Here is a 17,403-nt window from a genome sequence, read left to right as displayed (position 1 = left end):
AGAAAAGAATAATTCCTGGACACATACACCCTCCTGAGACAGAACCAGGAATAGACAATATTCCTGAACAGACAAATAATAAGGTCCAAAATTGGATCAGTAATAAATAGCCTACCAACCAAAAAAGCCCAGCACCAGATGAATTCACAGCTCAATTCTACCAGATGTACAAAGAAGAACTGGTACCATTCCTACTGAAACTATTCCAAAAATTAAGGAGGAGGGACTCATCCCCAACTCATCCTATGAAGCACCATCCTGATACCCAAACCAGGCACAGACACAACAAAAAAAGAAAACCTTAGGCCAATAATATCCTTGATGAGTATCTATGCAAAAATCCTCAAAAAACAAAAAACAAAAACACTTGCAAACCAAATCCAGCAGCACATCAAAAATTTCTGTAAATTATGCATCTGACAAAGGCCTAATATCCAGCATTTATAAGAAACTTAAACAAATTTACAAGGAAAAAAAACCCATTAAAAAGTGAGCAAAGGACGTGAACAGACACTTCAAAAGAAGACATTTATGTGGACAACAAACATATGAAAAAAGCTTCAACATCACTGATTATTAGAGAAATGCAAATCAAAACCACAGTGAGATATCATCTCACACCAGTTAAAATGGCCATTATTAACAAGTCAAAAAATAACAGATGTTGGTGAGGTTATGGAGAAAAAGGAACAGTTTTACACTTTTGGTGGGAGTGTAAATTACTTTAACCATTGTAGAAGACAGTGTGGAAATTCCTTAAAGACCTAAAGACAGAAATACCATTTGACCCAGCAATCCCATTACTGGGTATATACCCATAGAAATAGAAATCATTCTATTATGAAGACACATGCATGTGTGTGTTCATTGCAGCACTATTCACAATAGCAAAGACATTCACAATAGCAAAGACCATCAAAGACAGACTGGGTAAGTAAAATGTGGTACATATACACCATGGAATACTGTGCATCCCTAAAAAGGAATGAGATCATGCCTTTTGTGGGAACATGGATGGAGCTGGAGACCATTATCCTTATCAAACTAATGCAGGAACAGAAAACCAAATAAGGCCTGATCTCACTTATAAATGTAACTAAATGATGAGAACACATGACAGACAGAGGAGAAAAACACACACTGGGGCCTATTGGAGGGTAGAAGTTTGCAGGAGAAAGAGGATCAGGGAAAATAACTAATGGATACTAGGCTTAATACCTAAGGTAATCAAATAATCTGTGTAATAAACCCCCATGACATTTTACCTATGTAACAAACCTGCATATCCTGCACACGTACCCTTGAACTTAAAGTTTAGAAAAGAGCAATATGCACAGAGGAAAAAAAACCACAATGTTATGTGAGTCTAAAAAGTAATTCCATAAGAAATGTATAAAACCAATAAAGTTCAAATTAATAAAAAAAAAACAATGGGGAAAAGACTTCCTATTCAATAAATGGTGCTGGGATAACTCACTAGTCATATGAGAAGATCCCTTCCTTATACCATATACAAATATCAACTCAAGTGGATTAAAGACTTAAATGTAAAACCCAAAACTGTAAATATCCTGGAAGATAACTTAGACCATATCATCCTGGACATAGGAATGGGTAAAGATTTCATGATGAAGACAGTGAAAGCAATTGCAACAAAAGCAAAAATTGACAAATGGGATCAAATTAAACTAAAGAGCTTCTGCATAGCTGAAGAAACTACCAACAGAGTAAACTGGCAACCTATAGAATGGGAGAAAAATTTTGCAAACTATATATCTGACAAAGATCTAATATCCAGCATCTATAAGAGACTTAAACAAACTTACAAGAGAAAAACAATCCCATTTAAAAGTGGGCCAAGAGCATGAACAAACACTTCTCAAAAGAAGGCATACATGTGGCCAAGAAGCATATGAAAAAAAGCTCAATATCACAGATCATTAGAAAAATGCAAATCAAAATCACAATGAGAGACCATTTCACACCAGTCAGAATGGCTATTATTAAAAAGTCAAAAATAACAGATGCTGGTGAGGTTGCAGAGCAAAGGGAACACTTATACACTGTTGTGGGAGTATAAATTAGTTTAACCATTGTGAAAAGCAGTATGGTGATTCCTTAAAGAGCTAAAAGCAGAACTACAATTAGACCTAGCAATCACATTACTGGGTATATACCCAGGGGAATATAAATAATTCTACCATAAAGATATATGTACACAAATGTGCACTGCAACATTATTCATGATAGCAAAGACATGAAATCAACCTAAAGGCCCATCAATGACAGACTGAATAAAGAAATCGTGCTACATATATACCATGGGATACTATGCAGCCATAAAAACAATGAGATCAGTCTTTTGTGGGAACATGGATGGAGCTGGAAGCTATTATCCTTAGTAAACTAACACAGGAACAGAAAACAAAATACTGCATGTTCTCACTTATACATGGGAGCTAAATGATGAGAATTCGTGAACACAATGAAGATAACAACAGACACTGGGGCCTATTGGAGTGTGGAGGGTGGGAGGAGGGAAAGGGGCAGAAAAAATAACTACTGGGTACTAGGCTTCATACCTGGGTGATGAAATAATCTGTACAACAAACTCCGATGACAAGAATTTCACATGTATCCTCAAACCTAAAATAAAAGTTAAAAAACAAACAAAACTGTCATTCAATAATGGTGTATCTAGCAAACTTATTATGAAGATGATATAAAATGTTTTCTAGGCAAAGAAAACCTGAGAGAATTCACCACTACCTGACTCATCCTACAAGAAATGCTAAAGGGTGTTCTTCATTCTGAAAGTAAAAACCATTAATGTGCAAAAACAAAATTAAGGTATAAAACATGTTGGTAAAATTATGTTCATGAATAAACTTGAGAGATAAAGCTAGCTGGGCTTCTGGGATGGGTGGGGACTTAGAGAACTTTTCTGTCTAGCTAGAGGATTGTAAACGCACCAATCAGCATTCTGTAAAAATGGATCAATCAGGACTCTGTAAAATGGACCAATTAGCACTCTGTAAAATGGACCAATCAGCAGGACATGGGTGGGGCCAAATAAGGGAATAAAAGCTGACTACCTGAGCCAGCAGTGGCAACCCACTCAGGTTCCCTTCCATGCTGTGCAAGCTTTGTTCTTTCACTCTTCATAATAAATCTTGCTGCTGCTCACTGTGTCTGCACTACCTTTATGAGCTGTAACACTCCCTGTGAGGGTCTGCGGCTTCATTCCTGAAGTCAGCATGACCTCAAACCCACCAGAAGGAACGACTCCGGATGCACCACCTTTAAGAGCTGTAACATTCACTATGAGGTCTGTGGCTTCATTCTTGAAGTCAGCGAGACCAAGAACCCACTAGAAGGAATAAATTCGGGATGCATCTTGCTGACCCAGATGGGACTTTCACCAAGTGATGGGAAACACTCAGGCACCAACAGGCTCACCCTTGAAATGCATCCTAAGCCATTGGGACCAATTTGACCGGCAAACCCTGAAAAAGAGGTGGCTCGTTTTTTTCAGCACTATGGCCTGACCCCAATATCATCTCTCTGATGGGGAAAAATGGCCACCTGAGGGAAGTATAAATTACAATACTATCCTGCAGCTTGACCTTTTCTGTAAGAGGGAAGGCAAATGGAGTGAAATACCTTATGTCCAAGCTTTCTTTTCATTGAAGGAGAATCCACAACTATGCAAAGCTTCTAATTTATATCCCACAAGAGGACGTCTCAGCTTACCCCCATATCCTAGCTTCCCTATAGCTCCCCTTCCTATTAAAGATAAGCTTCCTCTAATATCCCTGCCCAGAGGGAAACAAGGAAAGAAATCTCCAAGGGACTGCAAAAATTCCTGGGCTATCAGTTATGTCCCCTTTAAGCTGTAGGGGGAGGGGAATTTGGCCCAAGCTGTGTACATGTCCTCTTTTCCCTCTCTGATTTAAAGCAGATCAAGGCAGACCTGGGGAAGTTTTCAGATGATCCTGATAGGTATATAGATGTCCTACAGGGTCTAGGGCAAACATTCGATCTGACTTGGAGAGATGTCATGCTATTAGATCAAACCCTGGCCTTTAATGAAAAGAATGCAGCTTTAGCTGCAGCCCGAGAGTTTGGAGATACCTGGTATCTTAGTCAAGTAAATGATAGAAAGACAGATGAAGAAAGGGACAAATTCCCTACCAGTCAGCAAGCCATCCCCAGTACAGATCCCCACTGGGACCCAGACTCAGATCATGGGGACTGGAGTCACAAACATCTGTTGATCTGTGTTCTAGAAGGACTAAGGAAAATTAGAAAAAAGCCCATGAATTATTCAATGAAGTCCACCATAACTCAGGGAAAGGAAGAAAATCCTGCCTTTCTTGAGCAGCTACAGGAGACCCTAAGAAAATATACTCCTCTGTCACCTGATTCCCTTGAGGGTCAATTGGTCCTAAAAGATAAGTTTATTAACCAATCAGCCACAGATATCAGGAGAAAGCTCTAAAAGCGAGTCCTGAGCCCTGAACAAAATCTGGAGGCATTATTAAACCTGGCAACCTCAGTGTTCTATAATAGGGACCAAGAGGAACAGGCTGAAAAGGAAAAGTGAGATCAGAAAAAGGCCACAACCTTAGTCATGGCCCTCAGACAAACAAACCCTGGTGGTTCAGACAGTACAGAAAATAGAGCAGGCCAATCACCCGGTAGGGCTTGTTATCAGTGTGGTTTGCAAGGACACTTTAAAAAAGATTGTCCAACGAGAAACAAGCCGCCCCCTTGCCCATGTCCATTATGCCGAGGCAATCACTGGAAGGCTCATTGCTCCAGAGGACAAAGGTTCTCTGGGTCAGAAGCCCCCAACCAGATGATCCAACAACAGGACTGAGGGTGCCCAGGACAAGCGCCAGCTCATGTCATCACCCTCACTGAGCCTCGGGTACATTTAACTATTGAGGGCCAGGAAATTGACTTCCTCCTGGACACTGGTGCATCTTTCTCAGTGTTAATCTCCTGTCCCAGACAGCTGTCCTCAAGGTCCATTACCATCCGAGGAATCCTGGGACAGCCTATAACCAGGTATTTCTCCCACCTCCTCAGTTCTAATTGGGAGACTTTGCTACAGACAGTAAGTATGCTTATCTAATCCTACATGCCCATGCTGCAATATGGAAAGAAAGGGAGTTCCTAACCCCTGGGGGAGCCCCATTAAATACCACAAGGAAATCATGGAGTTATTGCACACACTGCAAAAACCCAAGGAGGTGGCAGTCTTACACTGCTGAAGCCATCAAAAAGGGGAAGGAGAGGGGACAGCAGCAGCATAAGCAGCTGGCAGAGGCAGGCAAAGACCAGTAGAAAGGAAAGAGAGAAAGAGACAGAAAGTCAGAGAGAAAGAGAGAGAGGAGGAGACAGAGACAAAGAGGGAGTCAGAGAGAGAGAAAGAGAGAGATAGAAAGTCAGAGAAAGGGGAAGAGACAAAGAGGGAGTCAGAAAGAGAGAAAGAGAGAGACAAAGAAGAAGTCAAAGAGAAAGAGAGATGGAAGTAGTAAAGAAGAAACAGTGCATCCTATTCCTGTAAAAGCCAGAGTAAATTTTAAACCCATAATTGATCATTGAAAGTCTTCTTCATAACCCTATAACACTCCAAACCACCTTGTTGTCAGTGTAAACAAGGGTGTAGCCCCAAAACACTGAGGCCTCTGACAACCCATAGCCTTCCTATCAAAACCGTAGCTTTCCTATAAAAAATTCTTAACCCAGCAGGTTTCCTAACAGGGGATCTAAATCTTAATTAATTACCATAAAAAGGTCCGACCAGACCTAGGAAGTACTCCCTTCAGGATGGGATGATAGATGGTTCCTCCCGGGAGATTAAGGGAAAAAGACACAATGGGTATTCAGTAAGTGATAAGGAAACTCTTGTAGAAGCAGAGTTAGGAAAATTGCCTGATAATTGGTCTGCTCAAACATGCCAGTTGTTTGCATTCAGCTAAAACTTAAAGTACTTACAGAATCAGGAAGGAGCCATCTATACCAATTCTAAGTTAATACGGACTGAACGAGGTCTTATTAATAGCAAAGAATAATTGAAATCCCAAACTTACAAGGTTTTCAACAAAAGTAAAGTTTGCTAAAAGTTAACAGTGTAACATGTATTATCCTACTACCACACACTCTCAAAGGATTTCTCAGACAGTTTGCAAAAAATAATAAAATCTATCCTTACTCTACGATCCCAAATAGACTCTGGTAGCAGTGACTCTCCAAAACTGCTGAGGCCTAGACCTCCTCACTGCTGAGAAAGGAGGACTCTGCACTTTCTTAGGGGAAAACTGTTGTTTTTACACTAACCAGTCAGAGATAGTACAAGACGCCGCCCAGCATTTACAGGAAAAGGCTTCTGAAATCAGACAATGCCTTTCAAACTCTTAACCAACCTCTGGAGTTGGACAACGTGGCTTCTCCCATTTATAGGTCCTGTTTCAGCCATCTTGCTATTACTCACCTTCGGGCCCTGTGTTTTTAACCTCCTTGTCAAATTTGTTTCCTCCAGGATTGATGCCATCAAGCTATAGAGGTCTTACAAATGGAACCCTAAATGAGCTCAACTAACAGCTTCTACTGAGGACCCCTGGATCAACTCACTGGCCCTTTGGCTGGCCTAGAGAGTTCCCCTCTGGAGGACACTACCACTGCAGGACCCCTTCTTTGCCCCTATCCAGCAGGAAGTAGCTAAAGTGGTCATCGCACAATTCCCACAGCAGTTGGGGTGTCCTATTTAGAGGGGGGATTGACAGATGAAGCCAGTTGGGCTTCTGGGTCAGGTGGGGACTTGGAGAACTCTTCTGTCTAGCTAGAGGATTGTAAATGCACCAGTCAGCATTCTGTAAAAATGGACCAATCAGCACTCTGTAAAATGGACCAATCAGCACTCCGTAAAATGGACCAATCAGCAGGACATGAGCAGGGCCAAATAAGGTAATAAAAGCTGGCCACCAGAGCCAGGAGTGGCAACCTGCTTGGGTCCCCTTCCACGCCGTGGAAGCTTTATTCTTTCGTTCTTCATAATAAATCTTGCTGCTGCTCACTCTTTGGGTCCACACTACCTTTATGAGCTGTAACACCACGAGGGTCTGTGGTTTCATTCCTGAAGTCAGCAAGACCACAAACCCACCAGAAGGAACAAACTCTGGATATGCTACCTTTAAGGGCTGTAACACTCACCATGAGGTCTGCGGCTTCGCTCTTGAAGTCAGCGAGACCAAGAATCCACCAGAAGGAATAAATTCCGGACACAAACTCAGAATACTCTAATGCTGTAATTGTAGTGTGCAATCCACTTATAACTCTAATATGAAGCCCCAAAAAGCAAATCTATCAAAAACAATAATAGCTACAGAAATCTGTTAAGAGATAGTTAATATAAAAATATGTAAAGTCAATTAAAATTCAAAATGAGAGAGAAATGAAGTTAAAATGTGGAAGTTTTGTTTTTTGTTTGTTTCTATTCTTTGTGATCTAAGATAAATTGTCATCTCTTAAAAATAACTTGTTATATCTACAAGATTTTTTTGTAAACCTCATAGTAACCATAATGCAAAAACCTATAATAGATTCACAAAAACTAAAAAGCAGCAAATTAAAACATACTACCACAGAAAATCACTTAACCACAAAAGAAGAGAGTGAAAAAAGAAGAAAAGAAGAGAGGAGTTTCAAAATGCCAGAAAACAAGCAACATAATGGCAGTAGCAATTCCCTACTTATCAATAATAACACTGGATTTAAATGGACTCAATTTTCCAATTAAAAGGCATAGGGTGGCTGAATGGATAAAGAAACAATACCTTACTACATGCTGCCTATAAGAAACCCAGTTCACCTCTAAAGATATAGATAGACTGAAAGTGAAGGGGTGAAAAAGGATATTGCATGCAACTGGAAACTAAAAGAGAGTGGGAGTAACTATACTTATATTAGAGGAAATAGACTACAAATCAAAGATTGTAAAAAGAGATAAAGAACGTTACTACATAATGATAAAAAGGTCAATTCAGCAAGAAAATGTGACCATTATATACATCTGTGCACCAGCACTGATAGATTTATACAAATATAACTATAAAAAACTGATTAAAATAATTGAACAAAACATTAATAAGGATATTCTATGTCATGGATTGGAAGAATTAATATTGCTAAAATGACAATACTATCCAAAGCAATTTACAGATTTAATGCAATCCTTATTAAAAGACCAATGCCATTCTTCACAGAAATAGGACAAATGCTGAAATTTATATGAAACCAGAAAGACCCTGAAGACCCAAAGCAATTCTGAGCAAATAAAGAAAAAAAAAAAGCTGGAGGCATCACATTACCTGACTGCAAAATTTACTGCAAAGATATAGTAACCAACTATTCACAATATTAAAGACACGGAATCTATCAAAATGCCCATCAATGGTAGAATGGATAAAGAAAATGTTGTACATATACACCATGGAATACTATGCAGCCATAAAAAGGAATAAGATCATATCCTTTGTAAGGACACAGACAGAGCTGGAAGCTGTTATCCTCAGCAAACAAATGCAGGGACAGAAAACCAAACACCACATATTCTCACCTGAATGAGCTGAATGATGAGACCACATGGACACATACCGGGCCTGTTGGGGGTGGGGTGTTGCTGGAAGGAAAGCATCAGGAAGAATAGCTAATGCATGCTGGGCTTAATACCTAGGTGATGGGATGATCTGTGAAGCAAACCACCATGGCACACATTTACCTACATAAGAAACCTGCATATTCTGCACATGTACCCTGGAACTTAAAACAAAAATTAAACATTAAAAAAAAAAAGCTATAGTAACCAAATTAGCATAGAACTGGCAAGAAAACAGACACATAGACCAATGAAACAGAATAGAGAACCCAGGTGTAAATCGATGCATTGACAGGCAACTCATCTTAAACAACAGCACCAAGAGCATACAACAGGAAAAGGAGAGTCTGTTTAATAAATGGTGCTGGGAAAACTGGGTAATTACATGTAGAAGGATGAAACTAGACCCCTATATCTCACCATACACAAAAATAAAATTAAAATGGATTAAAGGTTTAAATCTAATACCTGGAACTATGACTATGAAACAATTAGATGAAAACTTTGGGGAAGTGTTCCAGGACATTAGACTGAGCAATGATATTTTGTGTAAGACCTCTAAAGCACAGGCAACTAAGAAAGAATAGACAAATAGGATTGAATCAGGCTAAAAAGCTTCTGCACAGCAAAGGAAACAATCAACAATGATTTAAGGTCCTGTATGGGGGATTTGTTAAAGTATAATCAAAATGGAGGCCACAGTATATTCTTAGGTCAACCCTCATAGCCACATAACCAAAATTTAAGCTATCCTGATTTCTCTGAAATGCAATTTCTAACGACTAACACAAGTTAAGCTTTCCCTTCTTGTTAGTATGATGAAATTGAACCAATTTGTTACAGATAAATAAGTTTATACAGCTTTACTTGCCCAAAAAGGAATATAAGTTTTTAATAGCCAGTCACAATAGAGGTCAATGCACTTCCTCATTGATGCTTTATAAGCTGCACTGTAACTCTCATGTCAAGTTTCTTACTACTTTTGATTTGAAGTCTTCCGCTTTGTGAACTATTCTTTTGTACGTATAATAAACCTTCATATTCCTTTTTTACTTGACCTGACTTTATTTTTACGGGGTCCTCCATGGCGTTTGGGTTTCTCACAGTGTGGCAGTCTCAGGATAATACTGTAGTACTTTTCACCAGGCAGGTGTCTTCTATGAGCAAGGTCTCCAAGAGAAAGGAAGTGGAAGCTCTTGTGGTCTGGAACAGAAAGCCCACACAATCTCTCTCTCTCTTTTTTTTTTTTTTTTGAGACAGAGTCTTGCTCTGTTGCCCTGGCTGGAGTGCAGTGGTGCGATCTTGGCTTACCGCAAGCTCTGCCTCCTGGGTTCAAGCAAGTCTCCTGACTTAGCTTCCCAAGTACCTGGGATTACAGGCATGCACCACCATGCCCAGCTAATTTTTTTTTTTGCATTTTTAGAAGAGATGGGGTATCACCATATTGGCTAGGCTGGTCTCGAGCTCCTGACCTTGTGATCTGCCTGCCTCAGCCTCCCAAAGTGCTGGAATTACAGGCGGGAGCCACCACACCTGGCCAGCCCACACAGTATCTCTTCAGCAATATTCAGTAGGTTAGGGGAGTCACAGAGCCCACCCAACTCAAGGGGAGAAAACAAAGGACCCTTATTCCCCCTTTATATGCTTCATGATGATGAGAGTATCAAAGTGCTTGTTGCAATATTTATTTCACCAAGGAGGAAAAGGTCAATTTGGACCAGAAAGGTCAGAAAAAGTTATACAGGGAAGGCAGTTGATAAGCTGGTTTTAAAGGATATGGAGCATTTGAAAAAGTGGAATGTACATAAGGCTGGAAATATCAAATATCTAAATATAGAACAGGAACAATGATGAAAAGACTTTCAAAATGCTTAGCAAAATGAGAATTATATTTCTTTCTCAACTTTTTTGTTCCAACAGCAAAAGCAACAGTGGGGATCAGCATCAACTTGGGCAAGTAAGTTTTTCTGGTCATAAATAGGCTGATTCAACTGAAAAAAATGTTTCTTTAAGTAAGTTCAGCTCATTTGAAGAAGGGTGAATTTGTGTCTAAGGATTTTATGAGACTAACTGGGAAAAGTCAATCAGAGTTTAGTTTGAGGTGAGAAGTGCTTACTGTTGACACTCTACCTAATTATAGGGAAATGTGTGCAGTTATTCCTGAGACCAGATTCAGGGTTGAAAGAAAGAGGTGTGATGTAGCAGCCATTGATCAGGCAATTTGGGTTTAGCAAGCCCAGTCAATGCCCTCAGAGGGTCAACAGTGTATAAGATTTGTCCTTGAAGGCATCTTTTAAAGTTTCATTCAAAAGATTTTAATCATTGTGACCATAATTTTCTGAGAAGAGGCTTTTCTGAGATTTGTCATTCACAGATAAACAGTTGTCTAATTTGTGTGTGTGTGTGTGTACATGTGTGCATGCGTGCATTTGTGCATGTGTGCCTATCTAGCCTCTTTTGAACACAATGACTGGCACCTGGTAGATAATATTGTTGAATGAATTGTATTGTTCATATTATCTCACTGCCAATTTGAAGAATCTACATTCTGTTTCCAAAGTTTTGCGCATATAATGCTAAACCAGAAACGTACGTGTTTTAGTAATACGTACCAATTACAAATTAACCATTCCTGCCTGGAATAAACATAGGTTTTGTTAAATAGCTCAATTTTCAAAATTTGAAAATTGTTATTTCATGTTATTTCATGTTATTTCCAATCCTTTTTTTTTAACGCTGATATATTTTGAATTTACGAATGTGAAAGCTGAACTTCAAAAAATAAAAGGAGAGGAAACAAAGCTCGTGAAAAATCTTTAAAATATCTTTTAATGCGTTATAATATCCTGGAGAGAAATCAAATCAATGTGTTTCAATGTTACAATATAGATTTCTCCTCCCCTCCCGGATAAAGCACTAATTTACTTAATTTGGTTCAGAGCACTGAATATTCCAAGCTACAGCCTTGTAGGTAAGAGATAGCATTATCTTAAACAGTGTTCGGATTTAACAAAGATCAATGTCTTGTGCAGTTTACACAGTATCTACTCTCAGTAGCTTTTGCTTCTTGAGCTCTAGGTGGCTCCTCAGAAGCTGTTAGCCTTAACAAACAAAAATAAAGTAAAATCAGACACGGTATGGGGCCTTGGGACTCTAAAACCTTCATCCGGAGAAAATCAGTTAAGCCTTCAGAGGCTAGAAGAGAGAATGTGTGTGATTGGTAGGCAAAGCAAGGAAAGATTAGCACAAGTTGTCTGGCAGCTGGATAAAACCTTACACCTGAGCAAAAAATAAGCCTCCCTCATTAAGAAAGCCCAAAGATGTCCGGGGTCGGGGAGGAGAAAAGTGTCTCTCATCTGTCCCATCAAAGCAAATTAGTGAAACCTGCCTCAGGTGAAGTGCAAAGGCCAGTCTGTAAGGAGAATTTCAACCTCTCCCCACGAGATGGGCTAGACATCACCTGCCCAAGCTCTCTCCCGACCTGCTAAAGCCGAGAGGGCGGAGGCCGGAGAGGCTGCAGCCGGGAAGTAGCACCGCACATCCGGGAACGCCAGCAGCCGGCTGAGGGCTGCATAATTAATGGAGGGCCGGGCGCGGTAAGAGCGTCTAGGGGGAGTAGGGCAAGGCGGCGGGGCCCATCCCATTCCGCCTTTTCTTCAGCGTCCTGCCCGCGGCACTGGCTGCGGGCGCCGGGCCACCTGCGAGTGTGCGCAGGGACTCCGGACACCCGCGGCGGCGAGCTGAGGGAGCAGTCTTCACGAGGACCGAGGCGGACCCTCGGGCGCCATGCGCGCCCTCCCCGGCCTGCTGGGGACTAGGGCGCGTACGCCCCGGCTGCTCCTCCTCTTCCAGTGCCTTCTCGCCGCCGCGCGCCCAAGCTCGGCGGACGGCAGTGCCCCAGGTGTGATGGGTACAGGGTCCAGGGTAGGGAGGGCGGAGGGCGCGCGAGGCTCGGGTCCCCGCGGGCAGAGGGCATCGCCGGCGCGCCGGGCAAGGGTGGCGGGGAGAGGCGCGGGGATGCTGGTAAGGGCGGGTGGCGAGAGTCGGCGGCGGCCTCCCATTGGCTACGTTTGTGTCACCTAAGCTGAACCCGGGAGCTGCTGCGGCTCGCGCTCCTGCGCTCTTTGGGGCGAGTCTTGAACAAACAGCGCCCCGCGAGTCGGGCGCGTAGGTAACAGGGCAGAGTCTGGTTTTTCCTAGGAAGACGGCAGTGGGGTGTGTGGGTGGTTGCAGGGACCAGCTAGCGACTTGGCTTGGGCAAATGTGGCATGAATTTTGAAAGCCACATTTCCCCAAGGCCTACTCCCTTTTCTTGATTCGAGAGTAAGGCTCGAGTATCACCTCCTTCCCTCCTCTTGGCAGGTGGGTTGGCATTGAGGATTTGGAGTTTTACTCTTGTTGCCCAGGCTGGAGTGCAATGGCGTGATCTCGGCTCACCGCAACCTCCTTCTCCCGGGTTCAAGCGATTCTCCTCTGTCAGCCTCCAGAGTAGCTGGGATTACAGGCATGCACCACCACGCCCGGCTAATTTTATATTTTTAGTAGAGACTGGGTTTCTCCACATTGGTCAGTCTGGTCTCGAACTCCTAACCTCAGGTGATCCACCCGCTTCGGCCTCCCAAAGTGCTGGGATTACAGGCGTGAGCCCCCTTACCTTGCCGTGGATGTTTTTTTAGATCTGAGTAGGGGTAAAAACATCATAACCAACTAGCCAACCAAAGATCCACAACTTACAGGATAACGTGTGTGTATCTTCATTTTACACCGTGGTCTTTGAAAACAAAATGTGTGTGTGTGTGAGATTTTTGCTTGATGTTTTATTGTTTAAGACACTTTGACAGAGGGATTACATGCAAAACATTACCAAAGCCAACACGAAAGTTGCCATTTTACCTTCACCTGTTTATAATTACTTTTCATATTGAAAGGATTCCATCCAACCTATTGCAAGTTTCTGTGTCATAAATGTTAGCAGCCAGTAAGGGTAATAAAACTCCACCTCTCAAGCTGGTAAATATTGGCCACCAGTAACTAAAATTGGGACATTATTCTGCAAAAAGTTTTCAAACTCTCCTGGGAATTTATTTTCATGGGCTTGTAATATGTGGAATTTTTGTAACACACCATAGAGAACGAAGGATAATCAAAAGGTAAGACTATTAATTTTTATAAATGCCTTTTAAAAGGTCTAGTTGTTAACAACTTGGACAGAACATCTTGGGTTGCTTCACACATTTCCTTGTGCCACATCTCTTTTCCATAATACCACTTATAAAGAATTGTCCAGGGCTGTAATCCCAGCACTTTTGGGCGCTGAGGTGGGAGGATGGCTGGAATCCAGGAGTTCAAGACCACCCTGGGCAACATAGCAAGGTCCCTTCTTCATTAAAAAAAAAAAATTTAAAGTGCGGTTGTGGTGATGTACATCAGTAGTCCCAGGTGCTTGGGATGCCAAGGCAGAAAGATTGCTTCAGTCCAAAGTTTGAGACTGCAGTGAGCTATGATGGTGATGGTGCCACTAAGCTCCAGCCTGGGTGACAGTGCAAAACTGTCTCAAAAAAAAAAAAAAAAAAAAAGAAAGAAAAAGAAACAGAATTGTCCAGGACGTTTTTCCCCCTTCTGGGTATCTCCAGTTCTTCTATCCCTGGTTCACCTCAGAGTATTGCAGTTCTGAGAACCAGTGCATTCTAGATTCATTGTAGAACTTTGATTCTCTACTTGACTGTATGTCAGAATCACCAGAGAGCTTGAAAAATCCTGATACCTGGATCTTTCCCTGCAAAACTCTGGTTCATTTGGCTTGGGATTCAGTGTGGGCATTAAGAAGTTTTATCAGCTCCCCATGTAGCTTTAAATGTGATTTTAAGCTGGTTAGAAACCACAGCTTTAAAATGATATGGCCTAGAGAGTGCACTGTTAGGTAAATACTTATTCCATAGGCATCAGGGTTAAGTTGATATGCAGAGAAGATCTCTAAAGAGAAAAAAAAAAAAAGGTAGGAAACAAATGAAAGTGGAATAAATGAAGGTATAAATCAATAAGATGAATGGGGGAGGGGATGTCGCTCTATGCCTTTTATATGGTATAAGTTCTGTCCTTTTAGCTCCACTTAAGCTAAAATTGTGGAATAATGTACAAGACAAAAGTTATGAAGTTAGCATCGAATTTAAGCCAGAATTAAAAATTGTCAGGCACTCTCAGCTTGTTTTCTAGATTCGGTATTGATCTCTGTGAAATTTCAGTTTTCTCTTTGCCAAAGGATATTGTGAGGTTTACTGGATATTTTTGACCTAGATGTATAGACCTACATACTTGGACACAGGTTTTCTGTTAACCTAAGACTTTGAGTCAAATTTTAATAATAAGAATAGTTATAAATGTATAGCCCTATGAGTTAGCATTTTTTTTAGTTCCAGCTGAAAAAAATAAAGAATTGTCCAGGACATTTTTCTCCCTTCTGGGTATCCCCAATTCTTCTATTCCTGATTCATCTTTCAAAATTCATCTCAAGAGTATTGCAGTTCTGAGAACCTCTGCACTCCTGGGGAATTCTCACTCTGTCGCTCAGGCTGGAGGACAGAGGAACATTTACGGCTCACTGCAGCCTTGACCTTCTGGGCTCAAGATGAAGAAATTGGGGCTTGGCTTAAATAATTGCCCAAGTACAGATACTTAGTTAAGCAGCAGAGCAGGAAATTTGGCATTGGTCCATCCAGTGCCTGTTTTCTTAAACACAGTGCTTAAACACAATATCCAGTTGTCTTTCCGAGCTAATTGGAAATGTCTATGAAAGTTCAGAACTACTGACAGCATAGCCTATGCATCTAAATGTCTGATTTGCACTGAATGACATGCTGACACAGTTTGAGTCCTGGAATAAAATTAGGTACAAGGACTCTTTTAAGGTTTTTTGATTAAATAAGACATGTAATGTATCTTTGTAAAGGATATATCAGTGCGAGTATTTAAATATCATTATTACTATTACATGACACAAATTGGAGAAATGGGTCATGTTTATCTTTTGAAAAATGTTTGCAGTAGAATCATTTAAAATGATCCTTTTAACTTCCAGAGGACGTGGCTTTTGCATACCGTTTATGAACTCCCTTCCCTACTAACCCCTCACCCCAAACACAGCAGCTTTCTAGTAATAAATATTTTTGAAGCAAATACTATTAAAGCACCCACATATGTCTGACATTGTTAGTCCATATCTCAGTAGAACATGCTAGCAGTTTTTACCTTTAAGGACATTTAAAGGGGTTCCCACTGGACAAATCTGGGACAAATTGAGCATCAAGTAAATAATAATATTAGTGGATTGCAACTCATTTAATAGTATGGGAATTCATGAGTACCAACTGATGTAAATTTAAAAAGGAGTCAATGAAAAGTTTGATGGGGTACAAAGTATTAAAGATTCAAAGTAACTCTTCAGAATGTGCTTATTAATATCAAGGGAGAAAGAGTAACTTTATGGTGGAGAAGCTTGGTAGACAGCACTTTGATCAAATGATCAAAGACCAAAATCTGTTTAAATGGAACAGATTAACCATAAGCCTACCTTTATTTATTTATTCGTTCATTCATTCATTTAATTTTTGAGACAGGGTCTCACTCTGTCACTCAGGCTGGAGTACCGAGGCATACGCATGGCTCAGGGCAGCCTTGACCTTCTGGGCTCAAGGGATCCTCCCACTTCAGCCTCCCACATGGCTGGGACTATAGGCATATGCCACCACACCCGGCTAATTTTTGTATTTTTTGTAGAGATGGGGTTTCACTACGTTGCCTAGGCTGGCCTTGAACTCCTAGGCTTAAGCGATCTTCCTGCCTCGGCCTCCCAAAGTGTTGGGATTATAGGCGAGAGCTACTGTGCCCAGCCTAAGCCTACTTTTAATAGTGATGTTTCTGATGCATGAACATTTTTACCCTAAATTTATCATCACGAAAAAATTATATGTTTAAAACATTTGTTAAGAATTAGGGCAACTGACTTTTCCTCATCTTCTGTCACCGTCATTCCCTTCCCTCCTCCCTCTCATCTTTCCCTCCGTAGGTCCTATAGTTATTTGGTGGGGAAGAACAAGGAGACATCCTCACTAAGTGGGTGGAGCCCAAGGGGCCCAGATCAGGATATCTGAGGCTGACCCTGGTAAGGATGGCATCAGGTAGGAGGGTAGCCTGGTGTGGAGTATTAGGGCCTGAGCACAGTGAATGGGTGCTCCTGCAGCGGGCAGCTTGACACAGCGTCCCAGAGTTGAGCAAGTTAACAAAGCTTTTGTGCAGGAGCAGCAGATGGGTGATGTTTGATCCCAAACAAGATGTGGAGGAAAGCATGTAGGAGGGTCAGACCAGCGATGGAGGTTGGAGCCTGAGTGGGTAAGGAGACATCTCTGTGGGGACAGGTGTGGCAGTGGCAACGAGAGTTTAGCAGTATACAGGGTGATTGATCAAATCATTAAATCTGGGAAAGATAATAGGATCTAGGTTTTTCACTAGAGAATAATGAAATAAAGATAGAGAAAAAGTAGAATGAACCCTGTGGTGTTGGATTGCAGTTGGCAGTATCCATGGGAATCCATGACATTAAATCCCTATCTCTTTACTTAAGTCTATATAGGTATATAGCTTTAAACAAGTATATGTGTAAATATATGTATGATGAATACATATCATGCATATCATATACATAAATGTATATGATATATAAGTTGTATGTGTATACGAATATG

General features: G+C 41.1%; 1 protein-coding gene across 4 annotated transcripts in view; it reads left to right on the top strand.

Annotated features, from left to right (window-relative positions):
• Nucleotides 1-12,244: 12,244 nt before the first annotated feature.
• The window catches only part of EMB (embigin), a 56,385-nt gene continuing 51,226 nt past the window's right edge, over nucleotides 12,245-17,403 (top strand). For all 4 annotated transcript variants that reach the window (XR_008502750.2, XR_008502749.2, XM_054489124.2 and 1 more), the window contains exon 1: nucleotides 12,245-12,566. Coding sequence is in view for 2 of the 4 variants with exons in the window: in XM_054489124.2 (XP_054345099.1) it covers nucleotides 12,452-12,566 (115 nt within the window). In the remaining 2 variants the exon portion in view is untranslated. The remainder of the gene's footprint in view (nucleotides 12,567-17,403) is intronic.

This window comes from Pongo pygmaeus, chromosome 4 (assembly GCF_028885625.2).
Source record: "Pongo pygmaeus isolate AG05252 chromosome 4, NHGRI_mPonPyg2-v2.0_pri, whole genome shotgun sequence".
Taxonomy (NCBI): domain Eukaryota; kingdom Metazoa; phylum Chordata; class Mammalia; order Primates; family Hominidae; genus Pongo; species Pongo pygmaeus.
This window is presented reverse-complemented; position numbering and strand designations above follow the sequence as displayed.